At 45.0% G+C, this 21,168-nt stretch overlaps 1 protein-coding gene across 4 annotated transcripts in view; it reads left to right on the top strand.

Moving 5' to 3' along the window:
* EVA1A (eva-1 homolog A, regulator of programmed cell death) overlaps positions 1 to 20,211 on the top strand; it is a 215,395-nt gene extending 195,184 nt beyond the window's left edge. For 3 of the 4 annotated variants that reach the window (XM_076332671.1, XM_076332674.1, XM_076332672.1), the window contains 3 exons: positions 7,511 to 7,675; positions 11,720 to 11,893; positions 19,325 to 20,211. In XM_076332671.1, coding sequence (XP_076188786.1) covers positions 7,511 to 7,675; positions 11,720 to 11,893; positions 19,325 to 19,695 — 710 coding nt within the window. In that variant the 3' untranslated portion in view covers positions 19,696 to 20,211. The remainder of the gene's footprint in view (positions 1 to 7,510; positions 7,676 to 11,719; positions 11,894 to 19,324) is intronic. The other variant, XM_076332673.1, reaches the window with a different exon arrangement.
* Positions 20,212 to 21,168: the final 957 nt, after the last annotated feature.

Raw genomic sequence — 21,168 nt, 5'->3', positions numbered from 1 at the left:
TTTTGCATTCAGTTTCAGGACTGCAGACTACATCGATGCTGGGTGAAAAAAATTCCCTTTTTAAAATGACTGAAGGAGATGGAAAGCTGTCTTGACCACTTGTGTTCATTAAGCCTCTGCTCTGTATTTTTTGTGAGAGTGAAGGTTTTACATGGGAGCCTGTTGATCAAATCCCAGCTTTCAGGCTTATGTTCTGTTGCACAAAGTCCTTTCACGTCTCCCGCTGTCTCCTGGGACACTTTACACGTTCTATGTAAACTGTACTATACTTTTACTCTAAATGTGATACAGGATGCCCAGAGGTACAATATGGCTTTGCAGCCAAGGCATGGATGATGTCCAGTGCACTCAGCCTTTCACGTGGGGATGCCCAGGCCATCTAGCTGCTCATGGAGACGTCTGAGAGCTGTAGGATCTGATGGTCTCCTATCAAGTGATTATACCTATATCTGACTGAATAGCAATGGCTCCTGTCAGATGAAGGGGAATGCCCGGTGGGAGGGTAGGAATTGAAGGTAGACTTTGGATGTCTGATATGACACACGGGATCATGAGAAGAGGCAAAACCTCTTGCCGTGTAATGCAAATGGGGTTTTAGTCACTTGAAAGGGACACATCCAGCACTGAGCTAGGCGGGGGCACAGGCAGCTGGAAAAGGTTTCAGCTTGCTCCCTGGCCACGTCTGAGACACTTGGAAAAAAGCCAAGGGGGTAGGCTGTGCCTCAATTTACTTTTGTTAATCAAATTGGCATCTGCACCCCCATGTTTCTACACAGTGGTGTTACTGTTGTCACCAGGTGTAGAGTCTTCTTATGTATGGGACTTTTCCTTCTTGCTCTGTGATTATATTGTGATATTTTGTGGTCTGATGCAGCCAAAATCCATTATTTTAATAGATATTGTTGACTGACTGCTTAGTGAATTTAGGTTTTACAGCACATAAAACACTTTAATTCTGCAATCTGAGAGAGCCATATACCTTACATATGTACTAAGGAATTGCTTTCTTGTAGTAGTTCAGAAACATGAATGATCCCATTTCTGGCTGGATGCTGTGCATTTTCAACTCTCAAACAAAAATCCTTCCGAGCTGCTACCTCTAAAAACCTGCAGTAGTTTATATTGGGTGTTTACTCACAGTAGGATTTTTTTTTTGTTTAAAAAGTATGTTGAGCATCAACAGTTCCTGGCCCCAACCTGCCCAGATAAAAGTCTTGGCTGTAATTTTCAATGGTAAGGGAGTCATGTTTTGTTCAAATTGCACTCTGCTTCGAGCATTCACAGGAGCATTTGCTGAAGGTCCTGCAGATCTGCTTTAATCATACCAAGCTTTCAGAGTAAACCTTTTAGGCTGGAAATGCACAAGCGAATATATAGCAGAGGACTGGAGAATGACAAACCCCCTGTCTGTATGTTTTTAAGACTGAGCTTTCATTGATCTCCCCTCCAGTTGACTGATCTGTATATACAGTGAAGATGGAGGTCAGGGCATAACTGGGTCCTGGGAGTGGAAGTCTTTAAGCATGTTTAGGACTGAGCAAGCATCAGGAAACAGCAAATGATCAAATTAGCAAAGAGAAGAGATGGTTTGAGTGCGAGGCTGAGATAAAGGGAACCTGAATTCATTTCCTTTCTTTGGCACAGACTCCCTCTGTGAGATTGGACAAATCATTTTGGTATTTAAACACTTTCAAAACTCTGTCCCTGAGTCAATTCCCCATCTGTAGAATTTGGGGGCTATAACAGTCAAATGTTTTGATTAGGGGAATAATATATGTGCTTAAATTGAAACACTCAGCAGCATATTGAAATAGAATTCCTCAGAAAGAGCAATATTCATCTGCAAATTAATCTCTTGTGACAATTAGCTAAACCTCCAGAACTGGAGTGTTTAAAACTAGATAGGTCAAAACAGCAGAAAACATACAGCAAGTGATCTCAATGGACAAAGAGGCCTTTTCCATCTCTTTGCACTGTAATTCAGAATCTTGCTGCTTGTAGGCACAGTAACTTTTTCTTTTCATCAGCCCTCAGTTTTCTGGCCACACAAGAGAGTGCTTGTGTGAAAACCCCAGCAGAAGGAGTCTCCACCAAGTACAAATAAGGACACTGTCAGCAGCACCAGCATGTGCCTTTTCACACTGTCCTGCCGGTTGCTCGTACCCGAATCTGATGGGTCTGCTCTGCCAGTGAGAGCACACTCCAGCTTTGATTTTCCCTTGCCCCTGTTCCTGCAGGGGGGAAGCTGGCAGGCAGTGGTGGTGAGGTTTTGTTGTGGGATTGATACCATTAATTCATTGCAAATGGGTAATGCAGGTCTTGGGTTGGGAACTGGTATAAATTATTGCTAGCATGATGTTGATTCAGACATATGAGCAGTGGGAGCTGGCAGCTGGGACTGCCAGCACGCAGAGATTATGTAAAGACTTGAAAGTCTGTAATGGCAGAGGAACGAACCTGCTGATCCAAGAGCTCCTTTGCAGGTTTGTAACCTAGAACTGCCTCTGCAGGTGCCTTCATGGGGTGTCACAGCGAAGGTGACACTTCGCTCTCCAGATCGAGTCCTGGCTCACGTGAGGTCCATGCGGTGATGACTGAATTGGACCCCAAGGTGGGTGACAGAGCATGGCTTGCCATCCTGAAAGTTACACCTCTGCCTGCACTGCTCAGCTGCCCGGCCCAAGTTACCAGAGAATTTTACCATTTGGACAAATACCCACATCTCAATGCTGACTGCTACCCCCTGAGAGACCGAAGGTCCCCAGAGATGCCCAGAGCAACTCATCTCCTCTCTTCCAGATGATCCCAGCTCATTTCTCTTGTGCATTTTAAGGTGCAGGGCTCCTGATGATAAGGTGTATTAACGCTTTGATTGAGGGCCCTATATCTTCCCCGCTTGTCCACATATATCACTTGTTCTGCTGACTGACGTGCTTTAACTTCTCCACTTGACTGAATGGAGCAGGCCAAGTCTCAACCCTTCTCTGCCAGGATTTCTGTGCTTAATGCTGAGATAAGACTAAAATCCCAGGTACTTTATTTCTGGTGGTTTTAATCATAAATAACTTTTCTTCACACCTTGCTTCAGTTCATGCCATGCTTTGTGTCAGATGCACTCCCTCTGGAGAATTTAAAGAGGGTATTTCAAAGGAACCAAATGTTTAATCTTTCTTGTGGAGTTGGCTGCCACACAGAAGCTAACTGGAAATTTTGAGGTGTTTTGCACTTGAGAAAGCCTTTCCATTTTACTGTCTTTCTAAATCAAGCTATCTGTCTAAGCTGTGTATTGGTTTAGCGTTGTATAAACTAGAAAAAGAACAGACTTGCTGTGTGCCGTCACTCTTTGCCAAGATAGGCCGTTCCTGGCAAAATGTCCTGTATTGGGTTTGCGTGGCAAGGTTTTGGTAGCAGAGGGGCTACAGGGGTGGCTTCTGTGAGAAGCTGCTAGAAGCTTCCCCCCATGTCCAACAGAGCCAATGCCAGCCGGCTCCAAGATGGACCCGCTGCTGGCTGAGGCCGAGCCAGTCAGCAACGGTGGTAGCGCCTCTGGGATAACATATTTAAAAAGGGGAAAAAGTTGCTGCACAACAGCAACTGCAGCCGGAGAGAGGAGTGAGAGTATGTGAGAGGAACAACTCTGCAGACACCAAGGTCAGTGAAGAAGGAGGAGGAGGAGGTGCTCCAGCCACTGGAGCAGAGATTCCCCTGCGGCCCGTGGTGAAGACCATGGTGAGGCAGGCTGTCCCCCTACAGCCCATGGAGGTCCATGGTGGAGCAGATATCCACCTGCAGCTGATGGAGGACCCCACGCCGGAGCAGGTGGGTGCCTGAAGGAGGCTGTGACCCCATGGAAAGCCCATGCTGGAGCAGGCTCCTGACAGGACCTGTGGACCCGTGGAGAGAGGAGCCCATGCTGGAGCAGGTTTGCTGGCAGGACTTGTGACCCCGTGGGGGACCCACGCTGGAGCAGTCTGTTCCTGAAGGACTGCACCCCGTGGAAGGGACCCACGCTGGAGCAGTTCATGAAGAACTGTAGCCCATGGGAAGGACTCACGTTGGACAATTTTGTGGAGGACTGTCTCCTGTGGGAGGGACCCCACTCTGGAGCAGGGGAAGAGTGTGAGGAGTCCTCCCCTTGAGGAGGAAGGAGCGGCAGAAACAACATGTGATGAACTGACCGCAACCCCCATTCCCCGTCCCCCTGCACCGCTGGGAGGGAGGAGGTAGAGAACTCGGGAGTAAAGTTAAGCCCGGGAAGAAGGGAGGGGTGGCGGGAAGGTGTTTTAAGGTTTGGTTCTACTTCTCATTATCCTACTCTGATTTGATTGGTAATAAATTAAATTAATCTTCCCAGTCTGTTTTGCCCGTGACGGTAATTGGTGAGTGATCTCTCCCTGTCCTTACCTCGACCCACGAGCCTTTTGTCATATTTTCTCTCCCCTGTCCAGCTGAGGAGGGGAGTGACAGAGCGGCTTTGGGGGGCACCTGGCGTCCAGCCAGGGTCAACCCACCACATGTCCTCAAGATGTTTATGGAGTCCACAGAGAAAAATGGTCCCTTGAAATGGAAAAGTCCAAGGTTCATGTGCTGTAGACATCCTGTGTTGTACTAAATTGCTTCCAGAGTTTTAAAGGGGTTTAGTTGCTGAAATGAAGACAAGCACCGCTTAGGATTTTTGAAAGTACCAAAGTGCATACTAATCATGGATGTTAATCACACACCTGCTTTTGGGAATCTCTCTTCATAGCCACCTGCATTTTTAAGTACCAAATGCCTATTTGGCAGTCATCTTCCTTCCCCAGCCATCCCAAAGGGATAACAGCAGAACCCTATCCCATTAAGGTGCTGTGACAATAGATAGTCTCTATGAATATTTCCCTCCATCTCCACTCTTCCTTGGGATGCTGTTGACCAGTTGCTGACTGACTTAGCAATGTTTTGCTTTGCCCTGACTCCTCTTCCAGTCCCACAGGTAGCATTCATAGTGCTTAGGAAAAGATAGTGTTTCTTTCCCCCACTTGGCTCAATGGTTTAAGTGTCTGTTGGTGTCACCTTTTCAAAGAAAGATGCAGCTCCACCCAGCCTGTGTTCTGCCCCAGGGATGGCCATGAATACTGGGAGGTGAAAGGAGATGTTTATTAAGAAGAGTCAGTCTGAAACAGACTCTGAAAGACTAGCAAAAAATCAGCTAAAAATTAGTCTCTATGTTCCTTTTGCTTAATTTTCTTCATTGGGTGCATATCAACAGGTTACTGGGATGCAGTTTGGATGAAAAGTGTGTAAGGGAAAACTGACTTGTGTCTTTCAAATGCCTTTTAGGTCCTCAGCCTGAGATACAGCAGAAGAGGTCTTTATTTTTGGAGGGTGCTGAGCCCTATGCCCTCCGAATGTCAGGTCCCTTTGGTTGCTTAAATTAGGCACCCAGAATTGCAGTTCTCCCTGACTGTGTGGTTTGCAGGATGATCTCTCTTCTACCCACCTCCTCCCCAGACTTTCTGATATTTCTCTGGCACAGGTATGCCTCTTGCTTCTGTCTAGTTCCTAACGGGGGATGTGTTTCTTTTGCTGCCTTCCCATCAGAGGACAGTTGCCAGTTCAGGTTTCACTAGAACTGCTGTGCTAACTCTTTGATATTCTGAAGCTGTGGGGTTTTTATGTCTGTTTCCTGACCTAGCATGACTCTACTAATAATGCGAGAACTTCAGTGCTGATATCTTGGCAGCCTAATATAGGAGGTCAGTCGGTAAATAGAGTTACAATTTTCTTTGCCTCAGCAAAGACAGTAAGTCGAACACAATGTAAACAAGGTGGTTGGATCACTTCCCCCACCAGTAATATTTGTAGTTATGCACGCAAATTTAATGGGCGTGATTAAATCTCATGCTCCAGCTTGGCAGCTCATTAGCTGCAGGGGGCAGGCAGGAATTTCCTTTCTGTTCCAGGGTTGCACTCTTTCCAAGTCCTCCTTCATGCTTGTGCCAAGGATCTCAAAGTGCTTTGCATTTTTAATTACGCTTCTTCACACCCCTGTGAAGAGTGGAGATGAGAGAGAGCATGATCGGCAGCGGAGCAGTGGGGAAACTGAGGCACTAGGAGGTGCCAGCCTGCTTGGGATGAGAGAGGCAGTTGCCGTCAGACTTGGAGAAAGGAGAGCTGAGCATCCCAGAAATCTTCTTTTGGAGTTTCTGTGGGTCTAGTGAACTTGTGCCTAGTTCTCAACAGTCTGTGTCTTTAACACACTAAAGTCTTGGTTGTCTGCAGGGACAAAATGGTGCTTTTATGTATATATTAGTAAACAGTCACTGACGGGGAAAATACATCTTTCTCCTCCAGAAATTTTAATTTCTTTATTTTTGTCTTTCATCACTCTATTCCTCTAATTTCTGAGCAGAACGGCCTGTATATGTGTTTCTTCTCTTTGTATGGAAAAGCACTTTGCTCTGAAATAGCCGCAGGTGTTGGCTGTGGCTGAGGCAGAGAACAGGTTCAGCTCTGTAAATGACAGGCTGCTTTGTCCCTACAGAGCAAATTAGTGAATTTACTGTGTGGATTCACCTTCAGTGGGTGTACACTGAGGTAGATGATACACCGACTTTGATTTCTTTACCTGGATGTACAGCTGAAGAGCTGGCCTTGCAACATCAAGGAGGAGAAAATACTCTTCTTACTAAGGCATGCTTTGGTCCAAAGAAGAAACCATAGATGTCCTGACAAAACTGTCACATATTAACCTATCATCTCATCTGTGTATTGCTAACGCTGTGGCTGACGAAACACAGAGCGCAGTAGGGATTAGCTGAGTCTTCACCCTCCTTCTCAGGATGGTGGGAATGGAGAATGGGCCTTTCCCAGCTTACTTAAAACCTAAAGCCCAATGGGGAACAGTGTATTTTGGAACTCACAGGGTGGGGAGGGTTTCTTACAGGTGGTTTTTTTTACTTCTGTGCTGGATGATTTAAGCTTTATGATTTCACGTGAAGAGCATCCTCCAGAGGCTGGTTTTGTGAATCCGGAGTGGACAGAAACTTCTGATGTGCAGTCCTGAGCCAGCAACTTGATGGCTGGAGAGAGGCAGTGATTCAGGCATACCCTATAGTCCCCATTGTTATGGGGCATCCTGCCCAGCCTACTGTCATGGTAGGAGCAGAGGTGTCTAGCTGGAGTACTCTGAAGCTTAGGGCTGCGGCCAAAGCCTGGCTGACTAGGCATTTCAGTTTCTAAGATGGGTGTCTAAATAAGATGTTTGAATCTGATCCTTAGTCTCGTCTCAAAGCTTAATTGTAAATAAACAATATCTTAATCACTTTATAGTTTCCAGCATTCTCTCATTGAATGTCTCTGTGCTGGCATTTGGAGAGCATTCATCATAGTGGTAAATGAGTGTCTGTTTGGTCTGCACATGGTATAATTAAGTATCAGCTGAGCCCATAGCATAATGTGATAATTCTTGTTCTGACCAGCTGAAATAACTCACTCTAACAACTGTGCTCTTCTTACTCCTCTCTTTCAGTTCCCAAGAAGCTTCTGCATGAAACTCAGCCAAGACCAACCAATTACCAAGGCTTTCAGAAGCCACATTTTCCACTGCGGCCAAGAGTGTTTGATCCCAATGTTATAGGGGACGGCGCGTTCCTTTCTGATGTCTCTCCTTCCAACATAGGGAGAGCTCTCCCAGGTAGCTATGACTATTGCGACGTTGGCCCAAACCTAACTGTGTTGTGGTAACTGTTCCCTTCTATGTCCCCTTATCTGGGTTTTTATATTGGTCCCAAATCCCATCCATGTCACAGTCAGAAAGAGAAGCTTCAAGGCGTGATGAGTGACAGACTGAAGTGAACTGTGAAACTCACACCGGGTTTCTTGAAATAGCAGTCATGGCCATGCATGTCAAAACTCATCACAGAAATACTTTGCAGGCCCTTCTAATAGGGGCAAAGAAAAAAAAACAGGGTGGAGACAGTAGATCTGCCTCACAGGGGACAGAGAAGTTTTCAACTGAGCTTTGAAATATGATGCTATTTTCATAAAATGCAAAGTCAAGAGATATGAATGAAGTCAAATCTTAGCTATCTATAGGGATAGGTGAGTAGGAGGAAGGGATGGTGTATGCATAAAGGAAAAGCACAGGTGAGCACGTATTGGGTTAGTCGGTGGTTTTGCATTGTGTTTCCCAACACGCAGGAGATGGTATGTGACATTACTTCTGAAATTCCCAGCCTGTGCTCCCAGAGATTCAGCTCTAGGGCGGGTATGGGCAGAGCTACCTTGTCTCTGTCTACACTCCTATCAAAGTTAATCCACAGCTTGGATAGTCAATCCACAGGTAATTAAGAGTCAGCAATAACAGATTTGTCAGTTTGGAGACCTTACTGAAAAATTGTCAAGGAAAAGAATTTTGAGTTAGGCCAGAATAAATTTTGTGATCCTGGTGATTCTTTTAAGCAAGAAAAAAAAATCCTGAACTCATTTTCATTCATCTAAACATTTCACTTCTACAAATGACACCTTTTGTTTAGTTTTCACATTGTTTATTCATTCATTTTTAAAATATGCACCACTTTTCAAACAAAGATGTCATTTTGAAATTAAAAGCTAAAAGAATGTTTTGAAAATAGCAAAAGGAAATATTTGGACATTTCTGTAATCTCCCTTCCCGTTTTATTTCTTTTATTAAAACTATTTGCTAAAGTCAGCCTGGTATCATGAATAACCTCTCCTATGCTTATACTCTGGTGTTGGGCAAATTTACTGCTAGCTGAAATAATTTTGCTCAGCTTTGGTGTAAAGTCACAGGGAAACAGTTCGAGTGACTGGGAACAGCTAAGTAAGGGTGGTGAAGAGAAAACCAGTAGTAGGTGAGCTGGTTAGGCATAGACAAGGTCTTCAAAGCTAGCAAGAAGGAAAGGGGATGTCTTTTAGTATGATCCTGGAATGAATGGCAGAGCAGGGAACCGCATAGCGTAGCAACACATGGCCCTTGTGAAATTGTGTTTGTTTGGGTTTTTTTTCCCTCCTGCATAACTCCAGTCATTTTCTGTCTTCCCTGTCTGTGCTTGTACAATCCTGCAGATGTCAAAACCAGTTCTGTGGTTTTGTGGTGCTCTTTGTTGGAGTATAATGTATGCAGACGAGTATTCATTTAAAAACTTGTTAGATTGCATCTGTTCTTTGGACAAGTCAGAAGTGAAAAAAAAGATTCTTCTTACATCTCACATGAGAGGAGTTACGCCTCACTCTGTCTCCTAAATACACCATATTGCACAGCATGGTTTACAAGGGATGCCCCAACAGAAGTGTCCATCTGAGCCTTTCCTGGCTGATCTAGCACATGCACATGGAAGCCCCCACTGCACGTATAATTTAAACCTCAGTCCTAGTGAGATCCAGTGAAGGTATCGACAGCGAGGGGCAAGTGGGTTGTCGCTACCCCAGAACTGGACATGCGAGAGCGCATGGCACAGAGGCCCCAGGTTCGTATCCTACCAGCTCTGTGCAGCTGCAGTCCAGCCACATTAACTGGACTTTAATGCAGAGTTGCGGAAAACTCTCAAAGACGTAGCACGAACCTGGAGCCACCTAACTCAGCAGTCCTCTTTACGATGAGATATATAGTTATGAAGTATATATGAGATTATATGCTGGTGGTGCTCTTCATTGTGATTGATTGTAAAGGGATTTTAGATTAAGTAGTTCAGAGCCAGACCTCAGTATGTAGACATCTCAGGCAGGATTCATTTACCCCCATATAAATGTGTCATTTGAGATGACCTGGGGTGTTCACCTGGCTTCTAGATGCTGCCCTAGAAGGGTGATAGTTTCCCTGACATCCCTTCTCATACCTGCCATCTCTGCGTGGATGTCCTCCTGACCCTGGGGTGTCTTAGATGTCTGTGTATGAGCAAATACATCAAGCTTTTAGTGTCTGCTACGGGAAGAGCTGGATGACTTTCTAGGATCTGTCAACTAATTGCAGGATTCAGTTGCCTCAGTTTAGATGCATAGTGCTACTTGAGATGCTCTGAAGTATCCAGTTTTTAGGTTCAGTTTTTAGAAATGAAAAATTTACCCTGCTTCCATGGATTTCTTTGCAGGAACAGTGGTAGAGAAAAATCCAGCCACTTGTACAGACGTAGATTTACCAGACAGGGAGAATAAAGATTAGAGGGCACGTTGGTGCCTACATCTGCATGAAAAGGTTTTCCAAAACTTTGCTATTGATTTCCTGCTGAATGTGCCCTTGACCCTCTGTGCCCCAGTGCCTCTATTTGTACAACTGATCTTCGGTGATCTCTGTTCTCCTAAAGCAAGAGGTTCTTGGGATGTTTTTCCCTGTTGGATCTGCCACCCAGGCACCCATGTTTAAAAACTTTGCTTCAGGGCCAGTCATTAACACCTTGGTAGCTTGTAACATGTGGCTTTCCCAAGGCCATGCAGCTATTCAGTGGCAGAGATACAACTGTGCCCGCATTCCTTGGGGCTGATCCCTTACAGCGACACCTGGACATCCATCCCCGCTGCTTCTCCTCCGAGGCAGATTAGGAGCTGGCATCGCTGCATGCACATTCATGCACTCAGTCCCTCTCCATCCAGTATTACCTGTTCTCTTTGGCACCCCTCAATTTCTGTTACTGCTTCCCTGGGCTGAGCCGCTTCCTGGCATGCACAGTGGGAAGCTGAACGTGACGTCTCACGCTGCTGGGTTTGCAGGGAAAGGAGACAGATCAGGCAGCCAGCGAACACAGACCATCTCGCGTCGTGGCTGCTGTCAGAGTGCCTTTGCTTGCATGGCACTGATGGCATTATTGGAGATGGACCTGACAGTTTCCTGCATTTAATACCTGCAGATAAGTGGAAGCCAGGTGCAAGTCTGTGATTTTACAGTGCGTTGCTTGCGTTTGGCCACAACCAGACACCAAGGGAAGGGAGCCTGAAAAATTGTAATAGCTACAGTTAAACAATTGCAGGGATGATGGATCTGGATCCTGTGCACCGACTTTTTCATGTGTTTAAAACAATTAGTGTTTTGTGACTAGTGGGGGAGTCTGCCTGCAGATCAAGGTGCAGGGAGCACTCAGCAGCGAGCTGATAAGGTCTGAAAGGGTCTCTTTGAGCCTCCTGGAATTAGCTGCCTCCTTATCCCCAGTCTTCAACAAATAAAATCAAATCATTAACCCATGTTCACTCACCTCTCCAAAGGGGAAATGGCGTCTGGGTGAAACACAATACGAGCGGGCTTCTGAAGGAAGTCATAAACTCAGGTCTGCCCTTCCCTGCAAAGGCTGGAGAGAAAGCACGTCTGTTTGCCAGGTGTGGATGGATGACTACAGTGCGACACCGACAGAGGGTTGCCAGCTCTGCCTGTGTTTTCCAGTCCTTATGACAAGCTTAGCTGAACCCACTGTTGATAAAGGCTCCTTTGATTTACATAAGAGAAAAGAAACCTGATTATGTATTTGCTGTAGCGTAGGTGGGTGTGTCTAAGTGTTGACATGAAAGAACAGGGGATGGGGAAGTGAAGATGCTGCCTGGATGCAGACAGGGTATGTGCTCAGCTGAAGCTACCTGAGAAGGTTTAGTTGCCCCCCTAAAAAGGGGCAAATTTGGGTGGCTTGCTGTTGAGCGGCTCCAGATTTCTGAATGCAGATGCTGACCTGGTTGGGATAGGGCAGGGTAGGGCTGGGACATGTGCCTCGTTCCTCATTCCCTTTCTGTTTCAAAGCAGAGAAGAAGAAAGGGAGATCGGCCACCTTCTACCCTCTAGACAACATCCCCTTCCTGCTTCCTGTGGATGAGACACAACCGCCGGTGCTCAACAGCAGCATGGAGCCCGTGGGCGTTAGCACAGGGATGGCACTGCTCAGCAACATCCTAGCAGCATATGCTTTTATCACAGGTAGGTCTTGCGTCTGCCATCTCTCTGGGCTCTCACAAGCTCTTTGCAGACCCTCAACTGAGCCTGCATTTCACAGTCACCTAGGGCTAAATCTGCCTCTTTGAACTGTTTATATTTTTCATTTGTCTCTCAGCAAATTCTCTCTTGAAAGTCCTGACCAGGGCAGCTCTAGCAGACAGTATATAACAGGGTTTATTGTGCTCTGCTTTCTGCTGGATTTGCTCTCATCTGGAGTTAAATACAATGTAATCTTACATGTGGTATTATTCCTAATGCTCCATTTTCCTGGAGATCAAAGTCTGGCTCATTAGGGAGGCAAGCTTCTTGTCCTGTAATTTTAAAAATAAGCAGCACTCAGATCATTACCCTGCTTAAGAGAATTTGGCTTATCTTCAGTAGAAGTGTGAAGATGAAGTAGCTTGAGAGTCTGCTTAATTGTATATTTAAATCTAGTTTAGAGTAAGATTTCCTTGGATCACAGTTTATCTTTCACCCACATGTATCTTTCAAGTAACAGAGGAGCAGTCTTCTAATAAGATTCACTTTAAAAGTTGAAATAAAGATTGTGTGCCCTACTGAGTGCTTGGGCTCAATACCATTGGTAGCAAAAAGTACAGTAGAGGCAGGTGATATAGTGCAAATATTTCCCATCCCACAACTGCATGAGGTACCTTGTCAGCAGTAGGGATTGCCTACAGAGTTGGAGGACCTAACCCAAAAAAAGGAGGAGCACTGGCTGAATAGCACCAGATGCACTAATTCAGCATACTTTAGGCCAATCTCTGCTGCTTTCCCCAGAAGGAGGGCCCTGGTTTCTCTGTAACTAGCCTCCTGAGGCAGAACATACTGTTTGTGGTCACTTTTTTCTTATGGGTGTTCTCCATTTGTTTAATGAAATGTTTGTATCCTTATTACCTTGCAATGCTTATTGCCAAGCAGTATTACCTTACTAGTAATATTAATGTGTTGCTCTTTTACTACATGCTGTTAATAATTCTGTGTACTGTGGCCAGTCTGCTAGCACCACTGTAATGCAATTATGCTATTCTGGAGCACTGAGGTCTATATAACTAAAATTACAGTATTTGTGAGCTAGTTTGTCATGTCTGTGTGCCATTCAGTCTTGCTAATTCATTAAATACTAATGCAGTTTTGGTGCCATGCTCTTGCTCTTGTTGAGATACCACCATGCTGCTACAGACAAGTATTTGGATTTGAAACAACTAACTTGGGCTTTGCATTTTGGAATCACTGAGTAGATTAGTAAGAGTGTTTCTGCACATTTAGTGGAGGGTTCTTCTAAAAGGACCATGAATGATGAATCCAAAGTTCTGCCCTTCTACACGTCCAATGACGGTGTCAGGATCCATCTTTTTGTGACACTTTTAAGAAGCAGGCAGCTTAAGTGGAACTAGTAGTGCTCTTCACAAGATAGCTGAGTAGGATATATTTTTTCTTGCATGGGCTTCTCTAAGGAAAGATTAGAAAAAGCAAACTTTAAAGAAGTCTTCTGTCCATCACACTTTTCAATCTCTCTTACCTACAGCTGCCATTTTTTGACATGAAAATACCTGCATTCCCAACCTTACTATAAAATAAAATGCTGTTAATACTATTTTCCCCATCTGAACAGTAATGGGCAGCAGAAGGTTGTAGGATTTATAGTTGGGGACAGTTGGGACTGTGATTCAGGGCTGCTGGCAATGTCCCATGGACTTTGCTTCTATTGACCACAGCAGAACTCTTTGACCCTGCATTCGTTTTGTAGGGCACAAGGCCTCGATTCATCCCCTTCACAAGGTGTCAGTCTTGGCAGGAGCCTCTAGATTTTACTGTAGCACAAATAATAAATAGGGATGGCTTTAACTGTCTTGTTGCTGTGGGATTTGCTTGCCCTCCCATTATGTGGTCTCCTTGTGATGTGTTCACATCCACTGGATGTCGAATAGGTAAAACTCAGACCTCACGACTTTGGTTTCCAGTGATGAATTCAGGAGCTTGTTGCTCGTGTTTTCCAGTGTACTTAACGATGGCTGTTAGATGGGTTTGTGTCTCAATGATATATATATTCAGTTTGTTAATTATTACAAAAATAATTGATGGCTGCCCCATGGATTGAAACTGCAGATGCCCTAAACCATCTTTATCTGCTGCACGTAATTTAGCCCTCTGCTTTTAGCAGAAAGGATGGATTTGGCATGATTTATTTTGTTATACATGAATAGGGAGAGGTTTTAGATTATGAGTTCAAAGACAAGCTGTGTCACAGGGCACAAATAGAATTTGCATAAAACTAGAGCACTGCAAAGCCATCCTTCTTCATATTGCAGATTTTGAGCAGCAGAACAGTTGGAAAGTTTTGTGCTTGCCTGAGTTTGGGGCTCTGAAGGCAGCTTAAGCCACAGCAGCTGTTGATGTCCATAGAGGAGCCATTATAGTGGCTCAGGAGAGGGCAGGGTATCGGGTGGTCAGGGAGGGATGGCGCTGGTTGACACATCTTCCCACCGCTCCTGACCACAGCCTTGGTGCCAAAGAGAAACATTAGTGCAAGAGCTGCTCTGTTTCATGACACTAAAAACGTCCCTCAGGTAAACTCTGCAGACTGAAAGTGCTATATTCAGGGCTTCCCTGTGCTGATGAGTTGGCTCAAAATAGGACTTTGCAAGAGAAAATTGTAAATAGGCAGGGGCAACATATAAAGATGTTTTTTCTGTTGGGGTAGAGGCTGGTGTATACCCTCAGACCCACTCCAGGAAAAAGAAGCTACAGGCACTTGGTATTTCATGGGTAAAGTGCGTGCTTGAAAGGACAATCCACTCTACTACTTTTCCTGCCTCCTGGCAGTGGGGTGTCCCTTAGCCTGGGGAGAGCATCCATGAATCAGTGGGATCCCCTCTGCGCTCAATGGTGTTCACATTTTCTGCACAAAATGGCAGGTTTGGGTGGGCAGCTGCAGATGAAGAGTCTGCAGGCTCCGTCACTCGCACATGTAGAGTCTTGCAGTGCACAGAAGGGAGAAGTGCCAATATTAGCGAAAGCCTCTGTGCTCATTTCCACCATCTTTTTGACTGATGTTCCCATATAAAAGTTGGGAACGTTCCTATTGACAACTGGGGAGTGAAAAATCACAGCACAGCAGGAAGCAAAGCCTCTTTGCAGGAGTCTTAGTTTTCACCATCAAATCTGTTTACAGCTATCATCATGGTTAGGAGTATCAAAGGCAGTTAGGTGTTAGTCTTATCCCAGCTTCCAGAATCTTGAAAACAACGTTTCTTCAGAAATAGGGAGAAAGAGTGAACAATGTCAGTGAGGAGTGAATTTATCAGCTGATCAAACATATAAATATTATTTAGGGTTCAGTCTTGCAAAAGACTCAGAGATGCCCTTATTTTGAAAGCTGATTTTCTTTATAGGATTAGGTTTTTAATTAGGTGCAATCTCTGCCTACAAACCTCAGACCTGTTATTTGTCATGGACCTGTTCCAAAACCTGGTCTGAGTGTTTGGAAAGACTTCAGCAGTCTCAGTGACAGCTGGAACTGTCTTTGCAGTCACAGTCCACTAGCAAGACCAAAACTGTCCCTGATGGTTATATAAATATTAAACATTCAAATTGTATCAGAGAACTTTCAGTGCCTCCTTTTGGACAGGGGACTTACTCCAGTTTTGTCGTTGCATTCAGGCTGAAGTAGTTGGAGGGAAACCTCCACAAATCCCTGTTTTATTCTTCTTCCACAAGCAAAGATTTGCTGCCAAGTTATTAACAAGGGGCTTCCAAAAAACAACCCGGGGGACATCATTCCAACTTTTAGACTGCTTGGCCTGAGCCTTATTAATAAGGGGCTCCTGGAGAGCTTTCTCTGTTCTACCAGGGGATTTCAGCAGCCTGTGGGGCTAACTGTAAATTCCCTAGAAGATATTGCTCCTACTGTTTGTCTGGCCATGCTTAATGCTGAACCTTTTACTGGGGCCCTCTGAAATTTTCCTCCCCACTAGGGTTTCTGAATGCATGAAGCCATCACAGGAAGCCAGCAGCGTTAATGCCTAGATTGTTTTTTATTTATTGAAACAATTTATTATAATAGCAATAACAACCTTGGCCTGGGGCATTTCCTGGGGAATTAATGGCAGTCTGGGCTGATGCTCCCAGCAGATTGTTAGCCCTCAGGAAACAGGCTCTGTAATTGCTGCTGGTTTGGCTGGAAAAACAAAATAAAATGTGTTTCTAATTTTTGGCCAGTTTGAGTGCCTTGAAAATGGTGGCTTTTGTATAGAGGGTTATAAAGAGCATATATCTTTTGTCTGCATGGATTAAATTCAGGCTTGAATCAGTGACGTTTTCATCAATGCTTTCAGTCCAGAAAGAGAAATACCAGGAAGGGGAAAGGTAACCCCAGCTAAAGAGATTGACAGCAACTGGGTCCTGCTAGAAGTTTAGGAGGAAAACATAGCTCTGAGCTGTCATCCACAGAAGTGGAAGAAAAAGCTACGCTGGTCAAAATCCATGTGTTAATGGGTGTACACACACAGACAAATGCATATCAAAATTATGTTAACTCCTGCTACTGATGTCCATACACTTCTGAAGAGCTTTTTTCAAATATAATGAGTGTTTTGAGGAGCTTCAGTGTTGGTATGATGAATCTGAACCACCTTTGAGTTTTTGGAAGATGCTGAGCAGCCATTTGCTGAAGAGGATGCCCCTTTTTGGTCTTTGCAGGTAGAACATGCAGTGGGAGAGGATCTCAAAATCACTAATCAACTGACAAACCCCCAAATCTAGGCTATTGCTGACTTGGCTACTTCAACTGAGAAAAAGCAGAGCCTGTGGTTTTCAGCTTAAGTTGCTCTTTCTGCTATGAAAAATAGAGATGTTGCTGTGCGAGTGGATTGTACGTATGATAAATGCTACGATTGCAGTTGAATGTAGGGTTACAGCTCAGTAAGGAAGTCCAGACAGTGTCTCAGATGTTGACAGAGTAGCTGTAGGAGCTTATAAATGCCACTGGAGCCCAAAGATTCAATTACAGCCATTGCACTGCATGAAGGGCTATACATACAAGCACAAGCAGGGGATGAAAAATGGTTGCTTAAGTAGCAATCGAGGTGCAGCTTGCTCATGAGCTGGATGCAGTAGCATGGAAAAAGGAATGTGAAGGAGAAAGGAAAAGCAGGACATGGACAAAAACGGGGGAAGAAAAACCACATGTGTCTGCCTCTCAGGCTCCAATCTATGTTTTTTTAATGAGTTGCTTTAAAAGAGTGAGCAGTGGAACTAATGCAACCAAATCAAGCCCATGTGTGTGCAGGAACATGGTGCTCAGGAAAGTGTGCCTGGCATCCTGTCAGCCAGGCGGAGCGGAGGCAGACTGGACCAAGTGTCTTCCAATGCAAACAGATCAGTCCTGCTCGTTTGTTCTTCTCACATTCCCACACTCTGGGTGTCCTCAGAGCCCTCCTTAGGCCCACTTACAAAGGGAGTTATACAATTACTGTCCTGAGTTATATTGCACACGGAGGTAAAAGTGCTATCGGGTGGTGATTCTACTTTTCCTGAGGTTTTCAAATCTCTGAAATTTAGGCCACTTCTTTACTGTTCACACATTACCAGATGGGCTGCAGCTTTGCTACTGCACCAACAGGGCTGCAGTTTTAATTTGAGTTCAGCCCCTTGAGTTCAGAGTTGCCATTAGTTTCATTGGAGCCAGAATTTCACTCAGCCAGACTGCTACAAGAGCCATTGGCACATCCTTCATGCCTGCTCTGGTATCTTCTCTTTTACCTTTGGATTTTTGCTGTCTCACTCTTGTCAAAATATCTTAGCTTAAAACCTCTGGCTTTGGTCTCACTTGACTTTCCAACTACTGCTGCATTTCTCTCTTTCTTTTTTTGGACTTGTTGAATGCATCTGCTGCAGTTTTCTCTTTTTTGGTAGTCTCTCTTCAGCCTGTTTTTTTCCCCATGCCATCCGCACCAACCACTCGAGCAACAGTCTCATGTTTTATTAGCCAATTTTCAGACTATCATGACATCTTCCTCCACCTTGGCTTGTCAGTCACCTTTGAGATTCGTTTGGGAGAGAAGTGAAGAGCACAAAGGTGTTTCGTCTCTGTAACTGTTCCACAAGCATCTCCAGGCATTGAACTATGTGTTGCCTTGAAGAGTGCACAAGTCAGTGTTTGGGCTCTGACCACAGAATCAGAGAATAATTTAGGCTGGAATAGGCCTCCAGGGGTCACCTGGTCCAGCCCCCTACTCAGAACATGGCTAACTTCAAATTTAGATCCAGCTTTGAAAGACCCCTAAAGCAGGGTCTTGTCCTGTTGAGTTTTGAATATCTCCAAATGGTTTCCAGTTAATCTTCTGCAAATTTTGCTTTAAGGAAAAGCGTCAGCTGGAGAGGGCAGTTTCTAAAAGCACAGTGGCGGGAAGTGAAGGTAGAGTGTAGCCTTTTTGTTACAGAGATCTTTCGGGGCTGAATGTCAGGCTCTCAGCTGATGGGAACTGTTACAGCTCCATCACTGGATTCAAGGGAATAAGACTCATCTGAGGAACTGACTCCATCCTGGAACTCAGGACTCCCAGCAGACACAGCGGAGTAGAGCTGGCCTTGACACTTCTGCTCGGTTCACCTTCACCCATTCAGTGTACCTCTAAACCTGGAATATGCCGAGATGATTCAGCCCAGGGGAACTGCAGTAACAACATTTATCATAATTACACTTCTAAGTAGTCCCATGAACCAAAAAAAAAAAAAAGGTAGTAAATAAACAAGATGACCTAGTTTAAAAGGCATTGTGGATCCTTTGGAGTCTTGTTATATCACCTCTGAAATGTGGCTATGCAGGATTCATCCTGTTAGTGCACTGACTCCAGCTATGCTTGTGTAGCACAGGTATACATTTTGGTGGTCTGGGCGGAAAGCCAGCACACTTGCCTTAGATAAGCAAATGAAACCTATGAATAAATAATATGCATTCTTCCATGCTGCAAGGCTTCCCGTTTCAGCTGGGCCACAGCACAGAGAGCTTTGTAAGTCATCTTTATTCCTCGTATGATGATAATGGATGCGACAGAGAGATGCACTTAGCTGCTGCTGGGTGTGCATCACCCTGGTGTCAACCCTGCTCATGCAGCTACTAGAATTAGCATTTAATTCTGCAGGCTGCTCCTTCCCCTTCCAGACAACTCCAAGACACAACTGCAGCGAACCCACATTCTGCGTGTGGGCAAATGCCTTGGCAGCAAATCCACCGTTTAAATTCCCCTTCCTGATTTCCTTGGGGAGAGGAGGCAAAGGAGGGCTTGGAAGTAAAAGCAACCATTAGAAACTGCCCCTCCGGAGAGCGTGGCTGGTATGTGCACAGAGGAGTTGTGTGTATTTTGTTCTTTTAAGGGTTGTTCTCGAGAATCATTTTCTTTCCCCTTTCAGAAAACCCCGAGCGGGCTGCTCTGTATTTTGTCTCCGGAGTGTGCATTGGACTCGTCTTGACCCTGCTGGCCCTGGTGCTAAGGGTGTCCTGCCGAACTGACTGCAAACGCTCCTCTGCGAAAAAACCTCCTCGGGAGCGGGAGAGCGACAGCGACAGCAGCGACAGCGATGATGATTCAGACACCACTTCGGACCTGTCTGCCCGCAGGCACCGCAGGTTCGAGAGGACTTTGAACATGAACGTCTTCACTTCGGCCGAGGAGCTGGAGCGAGCTCAGCGGCTGGAGGAGCGTGAGCGCATCATCCGGGAGATCTGGATGAACGGCCAGCCGGACATCCCAGGGACCAGGAGCCTCAACCGTTACTACTAAGCGATGGGGAGTCCAACCGTCCTGCCCTGCACCCTGGGGCTCCTGCACACATGATAGAGGAGAGGGAGGGAAGGAATATTATGTGGGTGTCTCCCCTTTTCCTTTCAGGTGTGCTACCTGGAGCAGTGTGCATGGACAGCAAGAAAGCTTTCCCCGTCTCCTTCTCCCTGACATATTGCTATCACCCCTCTTCACGGACGCTTTCTGGTTACAACAGAGGTGGCTGCCAACTTCACTTCTTAGTAGCAGGCAGGAAGGTGACAATTATAGTCCTCCCATGTGGGACATGGAATTTGGCATGCTGCAGTATGAGTGCTCCCCTCTTGGCTGGGGAGAGAAATTGTCCAGGTTTTGCTGTTCATTTAGGATTTTTTGGTTTCTCTTTCCTGAGGACTGTGGGAGAATTGTGAACAAAATGACAAATCTGGAAAGATGATTTGGGAAGGGAGGGGGAGGTGTGTCCTGATCGATTGTCTTGTGACTTCAGAAGCCATGAGATTAACCTAATTAAAACCCAACAGCAAATATGACTTGTTAAGAACTGGGGGATGGGGGGGAGGGGGATTCTTCCATTGTGAAATCATCTCGGTGCTTGGATGTTTGCCATAGTGTATTCAGTTATTTATGGCTGTCTTTTCATCTTCCTTTTCAATGGGAACATTTTTTTTTTTTTACTGACACCTCAGGGATAAAATCCTATTATTTTTTTGAGTCTGTTCTCCCTGCTGGCCCCTGTCAAACACAACCCAACCCACCTCCAACAGTGAAATTATGGTAATATAAGAGATGTGTCAGTGACTGGTGAGAAGTTAACAACCTCAAAGAGGTTGAAAAGGGTTTTCTTTTTGTTTTGTTTTAAATATATATATATATATATTTGAAGATGCTGCACAGGAATGTGCCTTATTCTTTTTTTTGTTGTTAAACTACAGTTTTCCTATGGATAGCAATGCACAATGTTTTATATATTTTATTAAAAAAAATTAAAAAAATAAAAGGTCTATGTTTACCAGAGGAAAATGGAGACAGAAGCAGCCACATATGACAACAGAATGGGTAATAAATGCTAAATAAACTCTGGTTTGCTTCAATACATTTGAATTTGCACCCTCACTTTTGGCATAGGTGTTGCTCAACGGAGATGCTTTGGAAGAGCAGCACACCTCTGCAGGAAATCAAAGCTGACGTCTTCTGCATGCAGGAACCTGGAGGCACTTCTTCCTTTGGCTGTAGCCCATCAGTCCACTTCTGTGGCGCACATGGGCAGGAGCAGCTGAGCAATGTGTTGATTCTCCAGGGACCATACCAAAGCCCACCTGCATCAATGGAAAGAGTCCCAGTGATTTCATGATGCTTTGAGTCTGTCCCCCAGGCCCAAATCATACCTGGGCCAGAAGCAAATGTGAAATAAACCAAAAAATACATGGAAAAAAGGTGAAATATATTTTAGTGCTCCTTCAGTTGTCCCATGGA

The sequence above is a fragment of the Aptenodytes patagonicus genome, chromosome 3 (assembly GCF_965638725.1).
Source record: "Aptenodytes patagonicus chromosome 3, bAptPat1.pri.cur, whole genome shotgun sequence".
Classification (NCBI taxonomy): domain Eukaryota; kingdom Metazoa; phylum Chordata; class Aves; order Sphenisciformes; family Spheniscidae; genus Aptenodytes; species Aptenodytes patagonicus.
The sequence above is the reverse complement of the archived record's forward strand: the minus strand, read 5'-3'. Positions and strand labels throughout refer to the sequence as shown.